Source organism: Mustelus asterias, chromosome 9, assembly GCF_964213995.1.
Source record: "Mustelus asterias chromosome 9, sMusAst1.hap1.1, whole genome shotgun sequence".
In the NCBI taxonomy this organism is placed as follows: Eukaryota; Metazoa; Chordata; class Chondrichthyes; order Carcharhiniformes; family Triakidae; genus Mustelus; species Mustelus asterias.
In genome coordinates this window covers 48826006-48852829 of record NC_135809.1, presented here as the reverse complement: position 1 = coordinate 48852829, position 26824 = coordinate 48826006, and the positions used below count along the sequence as shown (strand labels likewise).

General features: G+C 41.0%; 2 protein-coding genes across 5 annotated transcripts in view; both read left to right on the top strand.

The window, feature by feature from the left end:
- The window catches only part of iqub (IQ motif and ubiquitin domain containing), a 48672-nt gene extending 38995 nt beyond the window's left edge, over nucleotides 1–9677 (top strand). For all 4 annotated transcript variants that reach the window (XM_078220147.1, XM_078220146.1, XM_078220148.1 and 1 more), the window contains 4 exons: nucleotides 3935–4111; nucleotides 7420–7668; nucleotides 8478–8663; nucleotides 9053–9677. In XM_078220147.1, the coding sequence (XP_078076273.1) occupies nucleotides 3935–4111; nucleotides 7420–7668; nucleotides 8478–8663; nucleotides 9053–9226 (786 nt within the window). In that variant the 3' untranslated portion in view covers nucleotides 9227–9677. The remainder of the gene's footprint in view (nucleotides 1–3934; nucleotides 4112–7419; nucleotides 7669–8477; nucleotides 8664–9052) is intronic.
- Nucleotides 9678–12667: 2990 nt separating this feature from the next.
- Nucleotides 12668–26824, top strand: part of LOC144498676 (V-type proton ATPase subunit S1-like) — a 49713-nt gene continuing 35556 nt past the window's right edge. The window contains exons 1-3 of the mRNA XM_078220149.1: nucleotides 12668–12777; nucleotides 22125–22251; nucleotides 22346–22414. Of these exons, the coding sequence (XP_078076275.1) occupies nucleotides 12668–12777; nucleotides 22125–22251; nucleotides 22346–22414 (306 nt within the window). The remainder of the gene's footprint in view (nucleotides 12778–22124; nucleotides 22252–22345; nucleotides 22415–26824) is intronic.

The following is a 26824-nucleotide window of genomic DNA, read 5'->3' as shown; positions in this document are numbered from 1 at the left end:
AGTCTTTTGAGGGGAATGTTTGGTAAGACTGCTTTGAGCTGTGTAACTGTAACTTTGTTTACTTGAGCTTTCCTTTCCTCTTGTTAATAAATCTTTTACTTTTAATTTTTTATATCCCAAACGTTTTCCTGGACTTCTTGCTGCTGTGATCAGTATGTTTTCATCTAGTTTTCAGAATACAAAAGAAAGGATATGGCCTATAAGCCAATTTTCCCTCTGCAATTTGGTTTGCTCAGCAATTAGCTGTTATGGTCATAATACCCCTCCTAGGATCTTTCCCCTCTGCCTCTCTGTCATTTTCCACCATCATCTCCAGGCCTTACTTCCTTTACCCGTTGTGAGACAGCCCTGCACTTGTCAGGTCCTGGGATTTAGAATCTGGGAACTGATTGTAGTCCTAGTCTCTGGTCATTGCTGCTGGGGCGACTGATCTGTTGACCAGTCACATTGGTCAGCAGCTTTCTGATGCACAACTTCCTGCTGAGTGAAGGGCAGAAGTCCTGTCTCCAGGCTATTAATGCTCCTCAAGGCATTTAATGGCTGCAGGGCCATGACTGGCAGGAATGTGTGTGGCTGTAATACTGAAGTGTGTTGCACTCAACAGACTGTTGTGCGACTGCATTGGTGCATTGCTTAGAGGAACATTGTACCAAGCCCTCTGAACATCAGCATTTACATGTTTCACACCTTATCCACTTTTCTATTCTTACTACCAGAATTGGATTTTCCCACTTGCCCATTCCACTAATGTGGTGATTGTCCCTTTTAAGGGCAACACAGGCCATGTGACCCTTACTCTGCTGTGTTGTCCTAAAGGGACAATCACCACAACTAAACTACCTGCTCTCCTGAAATCCTTCACAATCAAAGAACAAAGAACAAAGAACAGTACAGCACAGGAAACAGGTCCTTCGGCCCTCCAAGCCTGTGCCGCTCCTTGGTCCAACTAGACCAATCGTTTGTATCCCTCCATTCCCAGGCTGCTCATGTGACTATCCAGGTAAGTCTTAAACGATGTCAGCGTGCCTGCCTCCACCACTCTACTTGGCAGCGCATTCCAGGCCCCCACCACCCTCTGTGTAAAAAACGTCCCTCTGATGTCTGAGTTATACTTCACCCCTCTCAGCTTGAGCCCGTGACCCCTCGTGATCGTCACCTCCGACCTGGGAAAAAGCTTCCCACTGTTCACCCTATCTATACCCTTCATAATCTTGTATACCTCTATTAGATCTCCCCTCATTCTCCGTCTTTCCAAGGAGAACAACCCCAGTCTACCCAATCTCTCCTCATAGCTAAGACCCTCCATACCAGGCAACATCCTGGTAAACCTTCTCTGCACTCTCTCCAATGCCTCCACGTCCTTCTGGTAGTGCGGCGACCAGAACTGGACGCAGTACTCCAAATGTGGCCTAACCAGCATTCTATACAGCTGCATCATCAGACTCCAGCTTTTATACTCTATACCCCGTCCTATAAAGGCAAGCATACCATATGCCTTCTTCACCACCTTCTCCACCTGTGTTGCCACCTTCAAGGATTTGTGGACTTGCACACCTAGGTCCCTCTGTGTTTCTATACTCCTGATGACTCTGCCATTTATTGTATAACTCCTCCCTACATTATTTCTTCCAAAATGCATCACTTCGCATTTATCCGGATTAAATTCCATCTGCCATCTCTCCGCCCAATTTTCCAGCCTATCTATATCCTGCTGTATTGCCCGACAATGCTCTTGGTTATCCGCAATTCCAGCCATCTTCGTGTCATCCGCAAACTTGCTGATTACACCAGTTACACCTTCTTCCAAATAATTTATATATATCACAAATAGCAGAGGTCCCAGTACAGAGCCCTGCGGAACACCACTGGTCACAGACCTCTAGCCGGAAAAAGACCCTTCGATCACTACCCTCTGTCTCCTATGGCCAAGCCAGTTCTCCACCCATCTAGCCACTTCTCCTTGTATCCCATGAGCCTTAACCTTCTTAACCAACCTGCCATGTGGGATTTTGTCAAATGCCTTACTGAAATCCATATAGACGACATCCACGGCCCTTCCTTCATCAACCGTTTTTGTCACTTCCTCAAAAAACTCCACCAAATTTGTAAGGCACGACCTCCCTCTTACAAAACCATGCTGTCTGTCACTAATGAGATTGTTCCGTTCTAAATGCACATACATCCTGTCTCTAAGAATCCTCTCCAACAACTTCCCTACCACGGACGTCAAGCTCACCGGCCTATAATTTCCTGGGTTATCCCTGCTACCCTTCTTAAACAATGGGACCACATTCGCTATCCTCCAATCCTCAGGGACCTCACCCGTGTCCAAAGAAGCGACAAAGATTTCCGTCAGAGGCCCAGCAATTTCACCTCTCGTCTCCCTGAGCAGTCGAGGATAGATGCCATCAGGCCCTGGGGCTTTGTCAGTTTTAATGTTCCCTAAAAAACCTAACACTTCCTCTCTTGTAATGGAGATTTTCTCTAACGGGTCAACACCTCCCTCCGAGACACTCCCGGTTAACACGCCCCTCTCCTTCGTGAATACCGATGCAAAGTATTCATTTAGGATCTCCCCTATTCCCTTGGGTTCTAAGCATAATTCCCCTCCTTTGTCCCTGAGAGGTCCGATTTTCTCCCTGACAACTCTTTTGTTCCTAACGTATGAATAGAATGCCTTAGGATTCTCCTTAATCCTGCCTGCCAAGAACATCTCGTGACCTCTTTTTGCCCTTCTAACTCCCCGTTTGAGATCTTTCCTACTCTCTCTGTATTCCTCCAGAGCTCCATCTGTTTTCAGTTGCCTGGACTTAACGTACGCCTCCCTTTTCATTTTAATCAGATCCTCAATTTCCCTGGTTATCCACGGCTCTCGAATCCTACCTTTCCTATCTTTCCTTTTTACAGGCACATGCCTATCCTTCAGCCTTATCAATAGTTCCTTAAAAGACTCCCACATGCCAGACGCGGACTTACCCTCGAACATCCTCTCCCAATCAACATCCACCAATTCCTGCCTAATCTGGCTATAGTCAGCCTTCCCCCAATTTAGCACCCTGCCCGTAGGACAGCACTCATCCTTGTCCATTACTATCCTAAAGTTAACAGAGTTGTGGTCACTATTTGCCACATGTTCCCCTACCGAAACTTTGACGACCTGACCGGGCTCATTTCCCAGAACTATGTCCAGTATAGCCCCCTCTCTAGTCGGGCTATCTACATACTGTTCCAAAGAACCTTCCAGTACGCATTTTACAAATAATCCTCTTCACTGTTTGCCAAGACCTCAACTTCTGTGTCTTCAGCAAGTTGAGAGATTTACTCTGTTCCCAAAACTACAAATCATATAAGGCAACACTCATTTGCCCTTGATATTTGCCTTCTAACCACCCAGGAATTTTTCACCCATGCTGCTGCATTTCTTCAAAGACTATGCATTTTCATTTTCACTAACAAACGAATGTTTGTTGAACGCCATGTTCAATACATCCCCTTTATCCAGTTAGTCACCTCTTCAAAAATAAGTCTTATCAAAATTTATCAAGCACTACTTTCTTTAACAAATTGTACTGATTGTCTTTGATTTACCCATGCACATCTAAAAGTTCACTCAATTTATTGGGATCTGGCAGTGCATAAATTGGCCACCATTACAAGAGTGATTACATTTAAAAATATTACATTGGCTTTCGTGAAGATATAATTGAATGCAAGTGCTTTCTGTTTGGTTTATTCTTGTCTTCCTGCTTGAGTAAAGGTATTATGTTAATTATATTGCATTCTCATGGCACAGTCTGAATTAATTTGTAAAATATTTCTGTTTGAATCTTTGAAATCTTTACCTTGTTTATGCTTACATAATTTGATTTTTACAGTCAAGCCTTAAAAACAAATCAGTCAAGCCTTAAAAACAAATTATTATTTTTCTGTACAGGAACATGACTGTAAGCTAACACAAGAGATTGTGGAATTGATTGACAGAGAGGCAGATCTTCTCATGAGACAAGTAAAGGAATCTTACCTTGAAGGACTCAGACAGAGAATATCAACACTTTTTCTTCAGTATATCAAAACACCAACATTTAACCCAGAAGTTGCTAGATTCCTTCAGGTATAAAAAGTCCAATTTGTTTTTAATCAGCAGGGGTCAATTCAGATGTGAACTTTTCTGCACTTGGTGTCTCGTATCGTTACAAAAATGATTCCATTTGCTGCACTTTCCACTGTCCGGCGAGAAGCAAGAATCTTATACACTGGGTTTTTGCAGAGTTGCGTGCACCTGCTGATTCTGTATCAGGTTTCAATATACATGCATAGCGAGCTTTTGGAGAGAGTCAGCGTGAATTTATGAACGACAGATCATGTCTCACTAATCCAGCTATTTTTTTGTGTGGAGATAACTAACATAATGGATAAGAGAGCAACTATTGAAGTTTTCTTCCAGAAAACCTTTTGCAACATTCCACCCAACAAGTTATTCACAAAAATAAAAGCACATGGAATTGAATGTTACCTTGTGACATGAGTTGGTAATTGGTTGGGAGGTAGGTTACAAAGGGTAGAGATAAAGGGAACATTCTCTGATTGACAGAATGTAACCAGTAGTGCTTGCCAGGGATCATACTCAGGCTTCAGAATTGCACCATTAAAAAATCAATAACCTGGGTGGAAGAATTGAATTCTATATTCACGTTTCATGCCAGTTAGTTATGAAGCACAGTAAGTTGTGCAGATGGGAGCAGCAAGTTTCATAAGCTCAGTATGGGAATGATCAAAATGTTGGAAGATGAAATTTTGTGTGAGGCCTTCAGTTTGAATCCAAGATACACAAATCATACTTTCTTGTTGCTGAGAGACTAGGAACTGTGGAGGGGCAAAGACATTTGTGTGTTCAAAAATCAATAAAAAGCAAACTAGTGCACAGGCACAAGCAGTAATCAAAAAAAACTGGGGACATGGGTACCTTGATTCCAAAAGGCTTGCTACTTGGGAAACACCAAGAAGGAGCACAGGATTAAGAAATTAACCATAGTGACAAAGGTATAAAAAACTGATTACTTGAAAGAAGACAAATTGAATTTAATTTCTTTCTTCATTCAGAATTTTTTTGTCCTGTGTACGTACATTAAGGTGTCAAACAAATTATCTGTTTTGCATTATTCCAAATGAAACATATGGCAGATTGTTGTCAAAAATGGTAAAGTGTTAGGATCTGACTGAAAACGTTTAATAGGATATCATAGTGCATAAATAGCTTGAATGACAGATCTCCTTTTCTTTCGGGGTTTTCCTGTTCTTCTGATATCTTGTAATCACGGTAGCAGCTGGTCACAGAATTGTTACAGAGCAGAAGGAGGCCATTCAGTCCATCGTGTCTACACTGAGTCTCCGAATGAGCATCATGACTCAGTGTCTTTCTCCTGGTTTTTCCCTGTACCCTTGCACATTGTTTCTATCCAAATAATCATCTAATACACTCTTGGATGCCCTGATTGAACCTGTCTCCACCACGCAGGCAGTGCATTGCAGTCCTGAACCACTCGTTGTGTTAAAGTGTTTTTTCTCACATCACATTTGCTTCTTTTGCAAATCACGTTAAATCTGTACCTTCTCATTCTCGATCCTTTTCCAAGTGGGAATAGTTTCTCCCTATTCAATCTGTCTAGCCCCTCATGATTTTGAGTATTTCTGTCAAATCTCCTCGTAGCCGCCTTTTCTCCAAGGAAAACAATCCCAACTTCTCCAATCTATCCTCACAACTGAAGTTTCTCATCCCTGGGACCATTCTTGTAAACCTCTTCTGCACTCTCTCCAATGCGTTCACATCCTTTCTATAGTGTGGCACCCAGAATTGTACACAATATTCCAGCTGAGGCCTAACTAGTGTTGTATAAATTCAGCATAACTTCCTTGTAACTTGTATTTTATGCCCCTATTAATAAAACCTAGTATACTGTATGCTTTATTACCTGTTCTCTCCACCCATCCTGCCACCTTTTTTGATTTATGCACATGTACATCTGCTCCTGTACCCTCTTAAGAATTGTCCCCCTTATTTTCTATTGACTGTCTATATTCATCCGACCAAAATATATCACCTCGCACTTCTCCACATTGAGCTTCATCATTTCACCTTGGAAACAATAAATCAGCTCCTTATCTACTGATATAAGAAAGAATAAGCTAAAAATACAATCTCCCTAAAATATTTTTAAAAATTGATATTTTTAGTTAATATTTAAAATATTGATGCAGCTTGCCTTTAATACCTGGTACGAATGGATGGAAGTAACTCAAGGTGCTAATTCCATTTGAATTTGGTCCATACCAATTTCTGCAGATCTAATAGTTTTCATGTGAGATTGAGTTGTTCCCTAGAATTAATTTGTAGCAGGGCATCCATCTAGTCAAAACCTATTAACATATTAACAATATAACAGAATTGATATTGTCCACATCAACAGTGCAAATAGATCATAAAATATAATGATCTATCAATATCATTTGCAGCACTTGGATTAGTTGCACTGACCCAGATTATTAATTAGACCTCTGTTTTTGTCTCACAAATGGTGGAGTTCGAGCTGGGGCAATTGATGGGGTCAGAAATGCCACGAGATTCAGACACACAAAAATCTTGTCCTTTATGCCCTGCACAACAAATTCTACCTCAAGGTGCAAAACAGAAGGTGCTACTTCTGTTGGTTTCGGTTAGACCTGACAGCAGTTTTGGTGCATTCCTGAGTTATCCTGCAAATCTGATCACCTAACATGACATAGCTGCTGAAAGCAGACTCAGATAACATTCTGGGATGAAAGTGGGTTCTCTAGTGAAATTCTGATTGGATGTGAACCTACAAATGCTGACTTTAATTTATATTAACACACTGCTCCCCCTCTTGGAGGAGTAAGGTGCCACTCCGAGAGTCCACTGTTGATGGATGTATCACTGCAAGCACTGGGCACAGCCCGAATGAATTATCAATCCTGATCAACTGAAATTTGGGACAGTGCCGTGAGAACATCTAAGTATTGGACTGTGATGCACTTCTAGGAACATTGCTGCACCACCTTGATTTCTAATTTACTGGCTCTAACAGTGTGTTAGTTATTATATTGTGATTAAGCATACTGGAATATATTAACTAGAATCAACACTGTGACAGTTTGATTATTGTGCAAAGAGTTTTACAACACTTTTGCACTGGCGTGTACATAAATGCAATGTAAAAATCCTAACGTAACTTCAATTTGATATTGGAGACTTGTAGTAGTTTTTCATTTTTGTTGGAGGGTAAATTTGATCAACTTCCTTGATGTTGCTGTGTAAAGAATAGCAATGAATTTTGACTTGTGTACAGTGGGAGCAGTTGAAGATTTTTTTAACTCTGTAAAATGAACTTTTCATCTCATTTATAGGTTCCACAGGATCCAATGCAATTGCGCAAAAACATTTACTTCTGTTCAAGTTGTGGAAGTTATTTACCATCCACAGAGTTCCCCTTGTCGCTAACTTCACAGGCTCTTCGAATCTGTCGCCAATGCTTTAAGCTGAATAATGAAGCTCGTCGCCGTGAAGAAGCAACCATGTACAAAATGATTCTCAAGCGGCTGAGAAAAACTGAGGCCAATTTTGAAGATGGCTCACAGCTGGCCTTCTTATTACAGGTACAATATAAGGTTATTGATGAAGGCCCCGCCTTTTCAACCTTGCCCTCTGCCTAAAGTGTGATCCTCAGGTTATCACCACCAGTCAGCTCTCCCACTTAAAAGGGAGCCCCGTATGGTCATCTGGGACTATGGCGACTTTACCTTTTATAACTGCAGTAAATTTTAAACAAACTCTCTTGGGTACATTATCTCCACCCAATATTGACAAGAAAGTGAGAGATTATAAAGCTGGTATGCTTGCTTTATGTTCTCTCTCAACCTGTTTTATAATTTCAAAACATAGAGGAAATTATTCCCAGTGCTGGAGGGAAGTACGGCAGTATTTCCAGTTAATGGTTGTATGTCTAAAAAAACAAAATATGCTAATATTGGAAATCTGAACTAAAAACAGAACTTACTGGAACTATTCAATGGGTGAGGCAAATGCTGACTGACCTACTGGGTGTGTCTATCAATTTCTGGTGTTACGTCTCATACCCTAAAGGACTGTATTTATAAAACACCTTAACACTTCTCAAATACTTCACATGCAGTAAAACTTGTAATGACTGTTGTTATAAAAGTTAACATATAATTTTTCACAGTACATTGTATGCTACAAAAAGCAGAGAGAGATGAATGTGACAGTTATCTGTTTATTTATACTGGAATATTAGCCAGACCAAGAGTTCCCATTTGACTAATGCCTCCATAATAAAATTAGTTATTTGTCTTTTTTAAGTGAAGATTATGCTTTAATATTTTTGAATCATTATTTTGAACAACTGTTTTTAAATGGAGTTACAAACCAAGTGTTATATTGGCAGGAACAAGATTTGAAACATCTGGTTGACAGTATTTGGGGTACACAGTCTGCGCTGAGCGCTTCAAACAATTTGAAAGACCTAACAATGATAAGGTGGGATAAAAGGTTTGAGTGGTCGCCTTGGAACTGCATCCTCCTGACAGAAGAGGAAGCTGTGACACACCTTAAAATTAACAACATTGAAAAGGTACCGAAGCTCATCTCCCTACTTTTTAAAAATCTGCTTTTCATTCAATATTTTAATATTTACTAATTATTGTTCTTAGTTTATAGTCCCTTACAGTTGCACCCTCTAATCCTTTGCCTTTTCTCTTGGTTAATTTGTGTTCCTTCTAGATTTAGACCTAGATCATATTTTTGTTACTTTCATTCTGATGCATTCATTGTCCTTTCAAGCTGTGGCGTCCCTTATTTTTCTTGGACAAAATTTGGAAGCTTCAGGACTTTTAATGTCCATGGACCAAATAAAAAAAAGTAGATATATATTTAGAATATGTCAAAGAAAACCTCATCTGTTAACCTTCAACTTGAAATCACAGGGACTAACACAGGTTTATGTTGTTATTCACCATGCAGGATTATGAAGCCACATTTATTCGCAAGATCAAGCACCGACACACTTTGGGAAAGATCTACTTTTCTCGGATTCCTGAAATAGTGAATTATGCGCACACTTGCTTGATGCAAGACTTGACTTCCAAGAATGACCTCTTAGTTACAAGTTCATTGCGTGCTCAACAAAAGTCGTAGTTGTTAGATAACCATGTTTCAATGTTTGATTTCAAATAAAAATTGCAAATTTGCTGAAAATGTTGGAATGCTATTCCATCATCATAGATTATTAACAAAACTTTCTAATTGATAGCTTGATTATATTGTTTCAGGCTCTTAGACTCAAAGAGAAATGAACTAAATATAACTGGAATCAAATTTTAAATCCTTTTTGTATGAAGCTTTCTTCAACGTAACATAATAGTATTCAATCCCACTATATCCTTGATTACAAGGGTAATTTTCACAGGCACACAGTATCTGGGATGATGTTCTCACAGGTAAAACAGTTTGGTATGCACAAAAATAGTGTGGACTACCCACCATGTATTCCAGATGTCTTCAAATTGGTGAAAAACACTACACTTCAGCTCAGTGTTAACAAAAGTGTACAAGATATAATTTTATTTCTCAATAAATGTATCAAAGCAAATATTGTCAATGTGGTCCTTAACTTTGTTGTTCATGATGCTCACTTATGGAGTCACGTCACTTAATGGTAAAGAACCATTGAAAGCTTATCGTATTTCTCAAGCTGATGAATGTCCGGATACAACACTATCAATCAAAGATCAGCTCAAAGATACAAATCATATCACGTTGATTGTGACATTAAGTTCTGTGATGAACCAAATAGCTTGCCTTTATTCTGAGCTGTTGGTCTCAGGGAAAAACATAGTTCTCATTTTAATGCCAGCCACTTCAGTATTCATCTATCCCTATATGTTATAAGGATGATCCTATTATGCGACAGTTCTAACTGTGAGCACATCTGGGGAAATTGAGTGTGCAGTCTGTGATTTCTCCATTCATTAATTTTATTGGATAGAAAATCACCAGTTGTATTCCCTTGGTTTTCCAAAATGCAAGAATTGCAGCTTCCTGCTGGATGTATGGGATTGCCAAATCAGCTCTAATGTTTAATTGAAGATAAAAACAAAAGAAATATATAAAACCACAGAAATTCAGAGCAACTGAGAGTTTAAGGGCCACGGGCAGTGGGTGTCCCTCCATTCCATGTGGTGCCAGCTCTTGCAGGGTCTGTCAGATGTGTTGCCCTGGCACAAACATAGCCTTCCAGAGCATTACATCTCTGACATCTGCAGGTATGATGACTGATGTCAGAATACCCTCAGCCAGTTACCCTCAAAGTGGATGCATCTGTGGAGCTGCTCCCAGAACAATGACAGGCCCAGCCACTTCCTCCTCTGCAGAGTGCTGGTCCTGGCTAGGTGCCACAGCACGTCAGTGTCTCTGCCACTGCTCAATGCCAGTAAGTAGGATAGCCAACTCGACAGACTCCAAGATCCTCCAGTCCATGCACTGTGAAGAAGAGAACACTACAGTGAGATAAAAGGGTTAGTGAGAGAGTCCTGACCCTTCTCCCTCAATTCCTCTGGAAATACCATCCAATGGCAGCACACTCAGTAGATGCATCCACGCCATTGCCCACACCCTTCATTTGGACACTATAGCCTCTTCACCACGTTGGTCCCTGTCAACTCCAGCAGGATGCAGCGCGTGGGCCCACCAGAGTCTCAGTGGCATCAAACATTCACATTCCTCCAGCTCCCAAGCACACCCAAAGAAACTTGGCATCACGTTAGCGGGCAGTTGAGTGGCTGCATGTGAACAATGTTTGCATTCTGACGGGGATACCTCATCAATGCACCCCCATCATGACTTCAAATGGGGTGCATGATGATATACATCACCACCACACCTTCATAGGGGAGCACATCAACATTATCTGCGATTTTTCAGCCTTTTCAGGAATGTCAGCTCAATACCTGAGACATATGATTGCAAAGTTTAAAAGATGGCCTCCACTAAATGGCAGTGCTGTTTGGCTGCACAGCATTTATTTTCATAACCACTAGTGAGGGAAGGCTGTTCAGCCAAGTGTCATACAATCATTTAATCCCTACAGTGCAGAAGCTGGCCATTCTGTCCATCGAGCCTGCACTGAGAACTTTCCCACACAAGCCCTATCCCCGTAACCCCATGTATTTACTCTGCTAGTTTCCCTGACACTAAGGGGCAATTTAGTATCCAATCAACCTGACCTGCACATCTTTGGACTGTGGAAGTAAACCAAAGCACCCGGAGGAAACCCACGCAGACACGGGGAGAACTTGCGAACTCCACATAGATAGTGACCCAAGACTGGAATTGAACCCGGGCCCCTGGCGCTATGAGGCAGCAGTGCTAATCACTGTGCTACCATGCTCGCTAATGACATGGTAATGTGTTAAAATGTGGTTTCTAGGATCCTGTGGCGCATTTCACACTACTCCGTCGATGAGAGGGTTGGAAGATCAGAACTCAAACTTTCGGTGCAAATCGCGTTTTCCGAGTCTCTCTCAGAATTTGAGCATGTGCCGCCATTCCTGCGGATGGAGAGTGAGGGCTCAAAATCTCCCCCATTATTTCTGCGTAGAGCATGCTTGAAGTCGAGAAAATCAATTCCTGTCCACCATTTTTGTGTATTTCTTATGGCGGCTAATATTGGAACAATATTATAAATAACCATTTTCTGCACCCATGGGCAACACGGTGGCACAGTGGTTAGCACTGCTCCCTCACAGCTTCAGGGACCCCGATTCAATTCTCAACTTGGGTCACTGTCTGTGCGGAGTCGGCACGTTCTCCCCATGTCTGCTTGGGTTTCCTCCCACAGTCCGAAAGACGTGCTGGTTCGGTGCATTGCCATGTTAAATTCTCCCTCAGTGTACCCGAACAGATGCCGGAGTGTGGCGACTAGGGGATTTTCACAGTAACTTCATTGCAGTGTTAATGAAAGCCTACTTGTGACACTAATAAATAAACTTTACTTCAAATCAGAAATGCCCTGACCAGTGGATTCCTCTGTGTGCTGTACAATAAAATTACAAACTGTTTATGAAGTACAGAGTTATAATTGAGTTACATATGGCACGCAGAGTTAATCCTCACCTCTGAAATATTTAACCTGAGTTATTCTAAAAATATTATATATTTGTTATGGATTTGTGGATCTCTCTACTCTCCTTTGTACCAGAAATCCAGTTTAGAAATAAAACATTCAAAATAGAAGGGCCACTTACTTTTAAAGATTGTAGCTACTTGGCGATTTTAGAGTTAAACAGTTTGCATACTCATTGCTGATTACAAAATCACTCACACCCCTTGGGTAATCGCTTCATGACACATTAAGAAAAGATACTTTTGTATCTTTTCTTTCTCCTAAATGACCTTTCATTACTTGTTTCCTGCCCACTTTCTTGATCAGTGTTTTCTCCAAAACAGAGGATACCAAACAAGCCTGGTTAGTTCCAGAATTACAGAGATCTGACCAAGAGGGTTGGCTTCTTTTAAAAATACATAAATGTTTTTATTTTCAGTGTGTTCTAATCAGAGCTGAGTCCCCCTGAAAACACCATGGCTCGAAACCATTGTTTGCAGCTGCTGCTTTGCTGTACTTTAGCCATCATTCTCCAGGGCATTTTTGCTGTGGATCACGTCCCCATGCTGATGTGGTCGACCTTCAGGTAAGTCTGAGACCATCTTATATGGAAACAAAGTAATTTGAGCGGCACAGTAGCACAGTGGTTAGCACTGCTGCTTCACAGCTCCAGGGACCTGGGTTCGATTCCCAGCTTGGGTCACTGTCTGTGTGGAGTTTGCACATTCTCCTTGTGTCTGCGTGGGTTTCCTCCGGGTGCTCCGGTTTCCTCCCACAGTCTAAAGATGTGTGGGTTAGGTTGATTGGCCATGCTAAAATTGCCCCTTAGTGTCCTGGGATGTGTAGATTAGAGGGATTAGCGGGTAAAATATGTAGGGATATGGGGATAGGGCCTGGGTGGGATTGTGGTCGGTGCAGACTCGATGGGCTGAATGGCCTCTTTCTGTACTGTAGGGTTTCTATGATGATTTCTATGAAAGTCAGAAAAATTACTAGGTTGTAAGTTTATTATGTTCCAGCAATCTTTCAAAGGTTAGCATTCTGCTGTAAAATTAAATCAGAAAATGTAAATTTATTTTTGTAAAAGATTCCAAATGGTGCCAGGAAAAGGTAGCAGGTGGCACAGTGGTTAGCACTGCTGCCTCACAGTGCCAGAGACCCAGATTCAATTCCGACCTTGGGTGACTGTGAGGAGTTTGCATGTTCTCTCTGTGTCCACATGAATTTCCTCTGGGTGCTCCGGTATCCTCCCACACTCCAAAACTGTGTGGATTAGGTTGATTGGCCATGTTAAAATGCCTATTAGTGTCAGGGGAACTAGCAGGCTAAATGTGTGGGGTTACAGGGATAGGGCTATGTTGGAGGAATTGAACGAACAGTCTACGAGACTGCGTAGAGTTTCAACATGTATGAGGGAGAGCAGCACTCGGAGCTGTAATTCGAGCTTGTTTATGAGCTACTCTGCTCATAATTATACTTACACATTATTATACTTTTTCATGTTACAATGTGTTACATGCGAGATTTTGATTAGGTTATCGCCTTGTTACTTTAAACTTGTTGAAGTTCTGTTTTTTGTCCCATATTGCTGCTCTATTGTCCTGTGTGCTTTTATCTTTAGTCATTATTTTGCACGTATCCTGTCTACCTTGTTGTAATATCGAAGCCCTGCAGTTTCCTTCTAGAATGCAAATTTCAACTGTGTACGTCAATTGTCACCATCTCTCTCTACTTGATTGGTTTTCCAGAGGCACAATGGAATTTATACGTCTTCTCTAGACATTGTGGGGTCATGATAACTGGTATTGATTCTTTAATGTTGCTGTAACCTCTGAAGAGTATCACCTGGGGTGTGACTGTCCAGTGCAATCTGGGAGGTAGTTATTTGTAATTTGTCATGTGTCTACCTGCAGTGAGTTTTGACACTACAGCCAGGCTGCCTGTTTAACCCTTTCCGTTCTTTCCTATTTTGCTGCGGCCCAAACTCCCTGGGAGCCCTACTACAATTTACCCCATTGACCCTTGGCCATACCCAAAGTAGCCATTAAAAGGCAACAGTTTGTGTCTCTACTCTTTTTTATACCAGGAACTCTATCAATCCTTATCAGTCTAATTGGGACTATAACTTTTGGACATCATTTCCTGCCTTCACTTGGTGGGATTGTTGTTAGTGCAGACTTGTTAGGCCGAATGAACTCTTTCTGCACTGCAGGAATTTTATGATTCTAAAGAAAATCCAAGACTTTTATCATGAAGATTGTGTAAATATGAGCTAATTTCCTTTGGGGAAAGTGCAAGTATTAACAAAGACCATGAAAAGGACTAGCCTTGGGGGGGGGGGGACAGTGGCACAGTGGGTAGCACTGCTGTCTCACAGCGCCAGGGACCCTGGTTCAATTCCCAGCTTGGGTCACTGTCTCTGCGGAGTCTCCCCATGTCTGTGTGGGTTTCCTCTGGGTGCTCTGGTTTCCGCCCACAGTCTGAAAGCTTGGGTGTATTGGTCATGCTAAATTCTCCCTCAGTGTACCCGAGCAGGCTCTGGAGTTTGGCAACTCGGGGATTTTCACTGTAACTTAATTGCAGTGTTAATGTAAGCCTACTGGTGACACTAATAAATAAACTTTAGCTTTAAAACTTAAGGTTTTGTACCTGAACGCTTGGAGCATTTAAAATAAAATGGATGAATTTGTTGCACAGATAGATGTAAAGGATTATGATAATAGTTGAGACCATGGAGACATGGTTCCAAAGTGACCAAGGATGGGAACTAAACATTGAGGACTATTCAGTGTTTAGGAAGAAGAGAATGAAAGGAAAAGATGGTGGAGTTGCATTGTTGATTAAAGAAGATATTGATATAATATTGAGAAACAATATTAGCACAGATGATGTGGAATCTGTATGGGTAGAGTAAAGAAACACCAAGGGGCAAAAAACATTTGTGGGTGTGGTATACAGATCATCAAACTGTTGTGGTAATTTTGGGAATAGCATTAGACAGGAAATCAGAGATGCATGTGATAAAGGAACATCTGCAATTAAGAATGACTTTAATCTGCATATAAATTGAATGAAGCAAATTAGTCACAGTACAAGAGAGAAGGGTGTATACGGGATGATTTTCCGGACCAATACATTGAGAAACCAACAAGAGAACAGGCCATCTTGGACTGGGTATTGTGGAATGTGAAAGGATTGGTTGTGAGAGAACCCTTGGGGATGAGTGGCCATCATATGATATAATTCCTTACCAAGGTGGATAGTAAGGTAGTTGATTTTGTGACCAGTGTCCCGAATCTCAATAAAGATGATGGTATGAGGCATGAGTTGGTTCTGATGGACTGGGAAACATTACTGAAAGGAAGGAGAGTGGGCAGGCAACGGCAGGCACTCTAGAAACAAATACGTGAACTCCAAAAGTTGTTTATTCTTATTTTGGTGCAAGAGTGGAAAGTTAACTGTGGCCAAACCATTGCTAACAAGGGAAATTAGAGATCATATTAGGTTCAAAGAAGAAACATACAAATTGGCAAGAAAAAGCAATAGACCTCAGGATTGGGAACAGTTCAAATTTCAGCAAAGATGGACCAAGAGATTGATTAAGAAGGGAGAAATAGAGTATGAAAGTAAACTAGCAGGGAACATAAAAACTGACCGTAAATGTTTATATAGGTATGTAAAGAGACAAAGATTGACAAAATAAAATATAAGACCTTTACAGTTAGAAACAGGGGAATTCATAACAGCGAACAAAGAAATGGCTGAGGAACTAAATTTATACTTTGTTTCTGTCTTCACAAAGGAAGAATAATGTACCAGAAGTTCTGAAAAACACAAGTTTCAGTGAGAAGCTGAAGGAAATCAGCATTAGTAGAGAAATGATTTTTGGGAAATTGATGGGATTGTAGGTGGATAAATCTCCAGGGCCTGATAATCTTCATCCCAGAGTACTTAAGGAAGTGACCCTAGAAATAATAGATCCATTGGTGGTCATTCTCCAAAATTCTTTGGACCCTGGAATGGTTCCTACAGGTTGGAGGCTAGCTAAGGTAAGTCCACTATTCAAAAAGGGAGCTAAAGAGAAAAAAAGGGAACTATCAACCAGTAAGGTTAATGTTGGTAGGAGGGAAGTTACTGGGGTCCATTATCAAGGATTTCATAGCACAGCATTTGGAAGGTAGTGGTGTTATCAGACAAAGTCAGCATGGACTTATGAAAGGGAAGTCATGATCGACTAGAATTTTTTGAGCTTGTAACTGGTAGAGTTGACCAGAGAGAACCAGTGGATGTTGTTTATCTAGACTTTCAGAAGGCTTTCGACAAGGTCTCGTATAGCAGATTACTGTGTAAAGTTAAAGCACATGTGATTGGGGTAGTGTCTTGAGATGGATAAAAAGCTGGTTAGCAGACAGGAAACAAAGAGTTGGCATAAATGTGTTTTTTTTTGATTGGCAGGCAGTGACAAGTGGGAAACTGCAGGGATCTGTGCTAGGACCCCAACTGTTCATATAATAATGATTTGGAGGAGGGAACTAAATGTATTAACTCCAAATTAGCAGATGATGCAAAATTGGGTGGAGGATTAGTTGTGAGGAGGATGCAGAGATGCTTCAGCATGATTTGGACAGGCTGAGTGAGTGGGCATATGCATGGCAGATGGCAGTATAATGTGAAGTTATCCACTTCAGGAGCAAAAATAGGAAGGCAAATTACTATTTGAATGGGTATAAATTGAAAGAGGTGGATACTCAGCAAGACCTTGGTTTCCTCATGCATCAGTTACTGAAAGTGAGCATGCAAGTACAGCAGGCAGTAAAGAAGGCAGATGGTATGTTGACCCTCATAGCAAGAGGATTTGAGTATAGGAATAGAGATAGGGATATTTTCTTGCAATTGTATAGGTCATTGGTGAGGCCACATCTGGAGTACTGTGTGCAGTTTTGGTGTCTTTATCTGAGGAAGGATGTCCTTGCTATAGAGGGAGTGCAGCAAGGGCTTACCAGATTGATTCCTGGGATGGCAGGACTGTCATATGAGGAAGACTCCTGGCCAAAGAAGTGGGTGCAGGGCCGAAGGTGACGGAACACAGAATCAGTGTCATGCTGAGCTTAAAATTCATTCGGGTGGATCATAAGGGAATGAAGCTGAGACTTTTGCTAAGGACAAGGTTAAAGAGGGAAAAGTTGGAATAAACCTATTCCCACCTTCCCCCATTTTACTTCCTAAACCATTACATCTCTAACTTTTCCCAGTTTTGATGGAAGGTCATTAACCTGAAACATTAACTTTGTTTCTCTCCTCATGGATACTGGCAGAACCACTGGGTGTTGTCAGTATTGTCCGTTTTATTCTTAGTTAGGGGTGAGCTTCACGGGAAGCATAGTGCTGTCCAAAGTAACCAATCTCATGTACCCCATCTTGTAAACCATTATCCATGACATAACTTATAGAATGCTAATTAACTTTAATTACCCTTTGTCTCAGTGCTAACTGTCGTAGAAGGGTCTGGCATGTACAGGGTTAATATAGGACTGAGTGTTGTACTGCCTACAGTGAGGTAAGAAGGCACATGACTTAGACCTAGGGTCAGTATGGTGTTGACCAGTGATGTGTTAAGACATAGGATGGTGTAGCTCCCTACCCTTTTACTCCATAATTGTATATAGTTACAAGTAGTTAATAAAGACTTGTTGTTAATATTTTTTAATAGGTGTGTTCTGCAACCAATACCATCCCTACACAAACAGGAATACATACATTTAATGCTCAAGTTGTGTTTGAATTGTAAACATGTCTGTATCTAGTTGAAGGAAGATCCTTTCCTGTTCAGTGTGGTTGTTTCAGTTAAGTAACCGGTTACAGAGAGTAAATGTGTAGAGTAACTGCTTCTACTACCCTAAACCCTGCACAAGAACCAGGCATGAAGGTCAAACAGAACAATTAGATGACCTTCGTAAGCATGGCTATGACTTGATGCAAACATATATCTTGAATATACATAGTGGTAATGTTCGGGGAATGAATTTTTCTGAATAGCTTATGAAGGCAACTGTTCCCCCCTTTACCTCTTGTGTGGTCTCTGACTGTCTTTCCTTTCACTTCATTTCTCTTCAACAATTATTTTGTTAGTGAAATATTTTTGCCTCTGTTTTACCTTGTTCTCAAGGCTCTTCCTTTCAAATCCTTTCTGATGAATACCTGTTACTATTTTCAAAAGTCTTACTTCCCTGTTAACAGACTCACCGCCCCTCTCTCACTGTTAATAGCCTTGTTGCTCCTCTCCCACTGTTAATGACCTTGTTGCTCCTCTCTCACTGTTTGTGGCCTTATTGCTCCACTCTCACTGTTAGTGGCCTTGTTGCTTCTCTCTCACTGTTAATGGATTCTAATGGCTCTATCATTTTTCTCAGTGATGGTCACTGCCTCCGTGTCCTCTTTGCCCACTCTTCTAGGTAATGGTTACTGTCTCTTAAGTTGAGTTAGGCTCAAAACCACCCGTGTTATGTTTTCTGCTATCTTTTGTGATAGGTTGATTCAACTTTCCTGGAGCAAGCCCCAACAACAAAGTTGGCATTTTCCCAGTTTGACATTGCAAGATTGTGTTGGTTCAGGAAGGTTCCTCAAACTGGGCTCAAACTCCATTTCAAAATGTTTTTCATACAAAAAAGTGATTAAGTTACTAAAAGTAACTGACTACGGTTTGGTATAGCTTTTCTTCTAATGATTTTGAATGGTTTTAAACCAGGTTTCTCACTGTTGGAGGAGTGGACTTGCTTGCTAAAAATACTTTTCAGCGCTGACCCCATTTTCAGCCGTATTGTTAAAACTGCACCAATTTTCTTAGATACATCAAGGAGTGTTTTCAATGGCATGAAAAATCAAGTAAATGATTGCATTCTATTACAATGTCTGATTGCACTGGCTCAGGAACTATTTCACTTCTTGTGCTTATGCAAACAACCTCTATCAGCAACTTGAACTGTCAGCTAACCCCTGCAATTTCAAGCACATTTTGAAAACAGAAATTCTACCCCACTATTTAACCACAACATTCCCTGTCGTTCTGCTGAAATTGAACGTGTGATATGAGCATCATCATGGATCCGAGGTTCCAATAGTAACAGGTATTCCAATAGGACAGCCTTCCAGACTGTAGCATTCTCTCGTTCCACCTGTCCATTACCCCTAGGGTTGTAACTCGTGGTCCTACTAGAGGCAATCCCGTATGAGAGCAGGAATTGCCTCAAGTCAATTGTCACGGTACTTCTCAAAGTATTAAACTTGCAACCTCCTTTCGTGTTGAACCTTTTCTTGAAATGTTTAAGTTTGACAACTGTAAACTAAGTAGAATTTAATAAAGATAGGTCCTTTGTAGGGACAAATCTGGAATAAGTTAAAGCTTCACGCACAAACCCTTGCCTAATCTCCTTTTCCAGATATTTGGCATACCTGACCTAAATACTCGAACACATTCCTTCATGCTCTCAGAGATAGGAGTGTCCAGATGATGATAAATTTGCCTCCTCCACAAAAAGGTATATCTAGGCAGGACTAAACCCTTAAACTAGACTTAAAACAGATTTTAAAATGCGTTCAAACCTTTCCAGATGACGAGGCAAATTGAATGTATCACCTACAAAAGTTAATACCCATTGATGCGCATCAATTGGACACGAGGCTCAAAGCTTCGGTAAAAGAAGGCTTTTATTAACTAACAATGGAACTATCAGAACTTTAACACACTATCCCAGACTGAAGGGGTCCCGTCCGAGCAGGGGGTCTTATACCTCTCCCAGGAGGCGGAGCCCGACTGGGATGTGCCACAACAGTAACAACCACAGGTGTATCAATCCCACCCTAGCCCAACAACAACATTAGTACAATCCCACAGTAACCTATATACATTCCCATAGTGCTGGCCAGCCCTGGCCCAGTACTATCCAGTGGGAACCAATGATGGTTCACCACACCCATGGCTGCTAACATTTATATAGCACCTTTAATGCTGTTTCGTCAAAACAGTGAGCACAGAGCCGGAGGAGGAGATGTTAAAGAGGTCAGCAATAGGTCAAGGAGCTGAGATTTAAAGAGGGATCACGTGCAAAAACATAGCATTAACAGCACAGAAACAGAGAGTGCTGATGTTTATATTTCACAAGCCCCCTATCATCCCTCATCATCTCACCTTACCAGCATATCTTTTTATCCCTTACTCCTTCACCTGTTCATCTAGTGGTGAATAACTCACCTTCTGACTCTCCAAAGTCTGTCCACCATCAATAAGGCACAAGTCAGGAGTGTAATGTAATAGCCACCCCTTGCCTGGATGAATGCAGCTCCAACTACACTCAAGGTGCTCAACATCATCCAGGACAAAGCAACCTACTTGATTGATGCCTCTTCCACAAACATTTACTTCCTCCACCTTTGATGCATAGTAGCAGAGGTCCATACCATCTACAAGATGGACTGCAGGAACTCAACAAGGCTCCTTAGGTAGCACCTCCCAAACCCATTACTACTACCATCGAGAAGGACAAGAGCAGCAGACACCTGGAAACACCACCAACTGGAAATTCCCCTCCAAGCCACTCACCATCCTGACTTGGAAATTTATCACTGATCCTTCACTATCATTGAGTTAAAATCCTGGAACTCCCTCCCTAATAGCACTATGGGTGTACCTACACCACAGGGCATGTAGTGCTCAAGGAGTCAACTCACCACCACCTTCTCAAGGGCAATTAGAGATGGGCAATAAATGTTGGCCTAGCCAGCAGAGCCGACATTCTGTGAATGAATTCTTTTTAAAACTATCTAATTGACTAGTGGAGCATTGTTGAAGAATCTCTAAATGCTTATCATTGGAAAATCTGGGATGCCATGGATCTGCATAGTTGCATGATTCAAAGTTAAAGTTTATTTATTAGTCACAAGTAAGGCTTACTTTAACACTGCAATGAAGTTACTGTGAAATTTCCCTAGTCGCCACAGTCCAGCACCAGTTCGGGTCAATGCACCTAACCAGCACATCTTTCAGAATGTGGGAGGAAACCAGAGCACCCGGAGGAAACCCAAGCAGACACGGGTAGATAGTGACCCAAGCCGGGAATCGAACCCGGGTCCCTGGCACTGTGAGGCAGCAGTGCTAACCACTGTGCTACCGTGCTGCCCAAATGCCTGCAGATTATAATAATCATGGAATTGCTTCATACAATTGTTTTGAATATGTGAAGTCGTTCCCGCCACTTTGTAAATTATATAAAAAATAGCCTCCCGGTGTAGATTTTATGGGAATGAAAGTTGCTATGGAGATGTAATCGCAAAGTTATGCCTGAAATTATGCCCCATCATGTACCCATTTTGTCAATGTTTACTTATACTCCAAATTCCTGCCAACCAGAATGTAAAAGTGTGCATTAGCATTTCAGTATGAATAATTAGGACTTCAGGAAAGCACCAAGCTCATAACCAAATATTCTATTCTTTTATGTGAAAATTAAAATTTCAAGCCTTCTAAATATAATTCATGCACATTCACCACTGTCCTGCGTATTAAAATATAGAGAAATATTGAGGCTGTGGTATAATTTTGGCACTGCCAGGATTGTTGTTTTGTCAAGGAAGCAGTCATATTTCAGAACTACAATTTTCAAGGTCAGATCAACTTTGAGTCTTGCAATATAGTTATAATTAGAAGAATAAAAACTTAAGAAAAATGTTAATGTAATATTTTGATTTTATTTCACAGATGCATCTGATTTTAGAGTTACAATAAAAAAAATCTTCTGGGTAATAGCCACATAAAGCATGCAAATGAGTTCACTTTTCTGTGAATTAACAAGTATTTATATTTTAATTGAATTATTTGTTTTAACTGCATGAGAATACTTACACCAACCCTCTTTGAAATGTATTGCGATTCATTTTCAGCTCTTTATGGAATATGAAAAGTGCAACACATGAAGGTCATATCGTTAAAAAGCACGAGATGCTCACATTCCTGAAACCAGTTTTTAACCAGGGCTCTCAGAATGTTGTTCTCTTTCTTCAGAATGAGGTTAGTAATAGCCATTTTGACCATAGTTCATGAATCAATCTTTGTTAAATGATTTCTGATGTGTACTCCTTCACCTTTTTCATTTGTTCCTCAGCTTAGTGTCGAAGACTTCACACGTTATGGTCCTGGTTATGAAGGCACAGAAATGTTTTGCAATATCCAGGTAAGTACAGTTAGGTCACACATCCTGCTACACAGGAATCTGAAATAAGTTAAGTGAGATCTATGATTGCATTTCCATGCATTTGGTTCAATATTGGTGACCAAGGTCATTTAGAAAATTGAACACTGTCTCAATTTTGTAAAGTTGTCGTGCCAAGGTAACAGAGGATGCACGTTCATCTTCAAGTGCTTTATTCAGCTGCCTAAGATCCATGCAAGGTTTCATCAAGCAATTGGATTTTGGCACCTGAGCCATCCTCACACACCAGCTCATTGGTTCTGTCAAAGGTGAAATAAGTCCATTCTTCAAAATCAAGTCAATTTCCTTCTTCACTTTTGGCTAGTGTGGATGAGGAACTTTTCTGAGTACAAATAGACTCACTAGGCAGAATGTTACGGCCTTGCTCATCCTGAAACTGTAAAGCCCCACCTGAGGTCGACAGACCCTTCCATACTCCATTCCTCGCCCGCTCTGATTTTTATGGCGGGTGGGGTGGTAAAATTCCACCTACTGGCTTCGTTCCTGGATGATCAACTTTGAGTCTTGCAATATAGTTATAATTAGAAGAAAGAGTAAAAACTTAAGAAAAATGTTAATGTAATATTTTGACTTTATTTCACACATGCATCTGATTTTAGAGTTACAATAAAAAAATTCTTCTGGGTAATAGCCACACAAAGCATGCAAATGAGTTCACTTTTCTGTGAATTAACAAGTATTTATATTTTAATTGAATTATTTGTTTTAACTGCATGAGAATACTGTCATGCTGTCTCCAGCTTTCCTAGTCCTGCCAACAGCTGTGGAAATTCAGCTCCGAAGTCATTGGGCTGATCTAATTGGCTATCCAGTTCCTCCGATCTGCAAATCAGGTGCAAGACAGTACATGCTCAACAGCTCAACTCTGGTTCTGAATCATATACAATATTTCTGTGAGTTCTTTTTCCTCTCGATGTTGGAGGATTTTCCTCAGTTCTCCCATGACAATGAGTCCTATCCGTCGCGGTCCATATAGATTTTGCACAATGGCTGAAAAGAGCTTTCCTCTAACCACGGTCCCGCATCAGAAAGAACAGACTCTGCTGCCCCCCGTATCTAACTTAAAGTGTATCTTGCTTCCTTCAACTAGGATATCACTCCAGTAGCTTCCACGTGGTTCCTGGATCTCTCCAGGGAAATGCACCTCACTATCACGGATACCATCTACTTCATGAATCTTGCCACCATTCGAAGGCTTCCCTTTGTACACATCCTGCACAGGCTTTTTGCTACAGCACACAGCCTGGAAATGGCCCATCTTTCTGCATAAGTGTCATTCAGCCTCTTTGGCAGGACAGTTTTCACACCTGTGTTTATCCTGCCATACCAGTTGTAGTTAGCTGGGGCTGTTGATGGATGCTCTTCTTGTCTCCCCTGCCTCTTTACGACAGTTTCGCTGTTTTTAAATTTGACATATTCTATTGAGTCAGCTGCTTTTGAGACAGGTTTGCCTTGTCACGTCAGTTCACACATCGATTCTGTTCCCTGATCTCAGCTTACCTGTTCGGTTGAATTGCCTTTGCTAAGGTTAGATCACCTCTCAACTGTAAATGGTCAGACATGGAATCATCCCACACTCCCATGGTCATGTTGTCTCTGCTCAACTCATCTTTTAGTTGCCATGCCCACAGTTCTCTGCAAGCCAATACAAGTCATTTATAAATGCATCAACATTTTCATCTTGTCTTTTGGTATGTTTGTTAAATTTATTCTGTTCAACAATGGTATTCTTTCTCAGATTGAAGTGTATATCAACTGCTTTGATAAATTCATCATTCGTGGCTTTCTCCTCATCAATACCCTATCTGAACTACAACTACAAGAGCCTCAGCCATCTGCAACTCTCTTCAGTTTTTTTTCATGCTGTTCTGAAATCCTCAGATACTGATGAGGTCTAAAAATACTGCATGCACCACCTTCCTGCAGGCCAGATATTCTGTATGCCCAAGATAATGTATGTAATTGAGGATTGGGGGTTACAGCTCATTATTCCTCCCATGTAGTATACATGCACTCAACAACAATGTTTGGAGTGAGATTCTTGATCAGTGAGAGCATGGTTGATTTCAAGTGCACTGATCCTTCCTTTTTTAAGTAAAACACATCTAATTAAGCCAGAATGAGCTAATTCTTCTCTTAACAAGCGAGATTTGGACAATTCAGTATGGCATGCTAACAACTAATCACTGCATATCTAATTGAAATGGCCATAGAATCCTTACAGTGCAGAAGGGGGCTTTTCAACCCATTGAGTCTGCACTGACTAGCTGAAAGAGAATCTTACCAAGGCCACCCCACCGCCTTATCCCCGTAACCCCACGCATTTACTATGGCTAATACACCTAACCCAAACGTCTTTGGACACTACGGGATAACTTAGCATAGCCAATCCACATAACCTACACATCTTTGGACACAAAGGGGCAATTTAACATGGCCAATCCTGAACCTGCACATCTTTGGATTGTGGGAGGAAACCAGAGCACCCTGAGGAAACCCACGCAGACATGGGGAGAACGTATAAACTCCACACAGACAGTCACCCGAGGCCAGAATCGAACCTGGGTCCCTAGAGCTGTGAGGCAGCAGTGCTAAACACTGTGCCACTGTGCCGCAAACAACTGCAGGTTACCTCGCAATTATTAAGTCAGGATGGACCAACAACATCAGCCTCAAACTACTGTCCATGATGGTTCCAAAAGAATGTACACTTATCAGCATAAAACCTCTGCTATGATCATGGATTTTAATATAAATGGTCAATAAGAATGATAGTACGCTGCTGTGACTTGATTACAAAGTTCAAGTCATTGATAAACCAAGTGTCATTGGCAACACAGGACAAGATAATTGATTCCTCACAATTAACCTATGAGTAAACATAGGTTAGAAGTGACTGAAGAGGTTAATCATAAACTGCTGAATGCTGTTTCAGTTAACTGTCTAACCTACCGCAAACCACTAAATCAGCTTCAAGCCAGGAGAATTATTCCTGATATTGACAGCACAGATAACTGAGGGCACCTGTTCTTGAGTTGAGTTCCAGTTGTTTAATGAGGTGTGACTGAACCCATTGCTTCAAGGTGACCTTTCTCCAAGCCGAGAAATTAAAACTCGCAAAATGTCACCAAACAGCATTATGCCGAATAAAAGGGAGCTAGCTCCTGTGGCAAATGGGAAACAACGAAAAACAATGGGAAATACCATGCTCATTTATACTCCTGAAGTGGCTTGCAGCTAGTCATCGCGAATAGAATTTACTTGATGGCTTTTGTTAGCATTGCTCAACCTGACGCTTCTTCAAGACAAAATGACTGACTCGTTTTGAAGGGGAAACAAAGAGGAAGAAAAGTTCTTCTTTTTAAATGAAACTATAGAAATGGACATTCAAAATCTGAGCTGGCAGTAATTTCCCTGCGATTGAAGTTGTGGTGCACACACTCAATTATGGGAACGAGAGTAAGAAAAATCACCCCAAATAGCCAAAATATGGTAAGAAGGACATGTGAAGGCTGGAAATCTGATAACACTGACAGCTTAACTTTTAAATAATTTAGTTTATGTTGGAATTGCCTTAATTAATGTGTCATTTTGAATTATTTATTTCATTTAGAGGGTCAAACAACTGATCAATCCCAAGGCTTAACCTTCACAGGAAATATGGAAGAATGGAGAATCTCAGGACTGTTAGCTGAACAATTGTGATCAACCATTTGTTTATCTTCAAAAATCTTTGTTCTGTGTTACCTACTGGAAGATGGGAACTAAGATTTTGATTTGTCCTTTATCCTTAGACTCAGTATATTCAACTCATTAGTTGTAAAGATTGTGAATTAATAACATTTATGTCTGTAATGCTGTAAATTTTCTGTAAGAGTTTTAACAACACCGGGTTAAAGTCCAACAGGTTTATTTGGTAGCAAATACCATTAGCTTTTGGAGCGCTGCTCCTTCGTCAGATGGAGTGGAAATCTGCTCTCAAACAGGACACAGAGACACAAAATCAAGTTACAGAATACTGATTAGAATGCGAATCCCTACAACCAACCAGGTCTTAAAGAGACAGATAATGTGAGTGGAGGGAGCATTAAGCACAGGTTGTGCTTAATGTGCTTAATGCTCCCTCCACTCACATTATCTGTCTCTTTAAGACCTGGTTGGCTGTAGGGATTCGCATTCTAATCAGTATTCTGTAACTTGATTTTGTGTCTCTGTGTCCTGTTTGAGAGCAGATTTCCACTCCATCTGACGAAGGAGCAGCACTCCGAAAGCTAATGGTATTTGCTACCAAATAAACCTGTTGGACTTTAACCTGGTGTTGTTAAAACTCTTACTGTGTTTACCCCAGTCCAACGCCGGCATCTCCACATC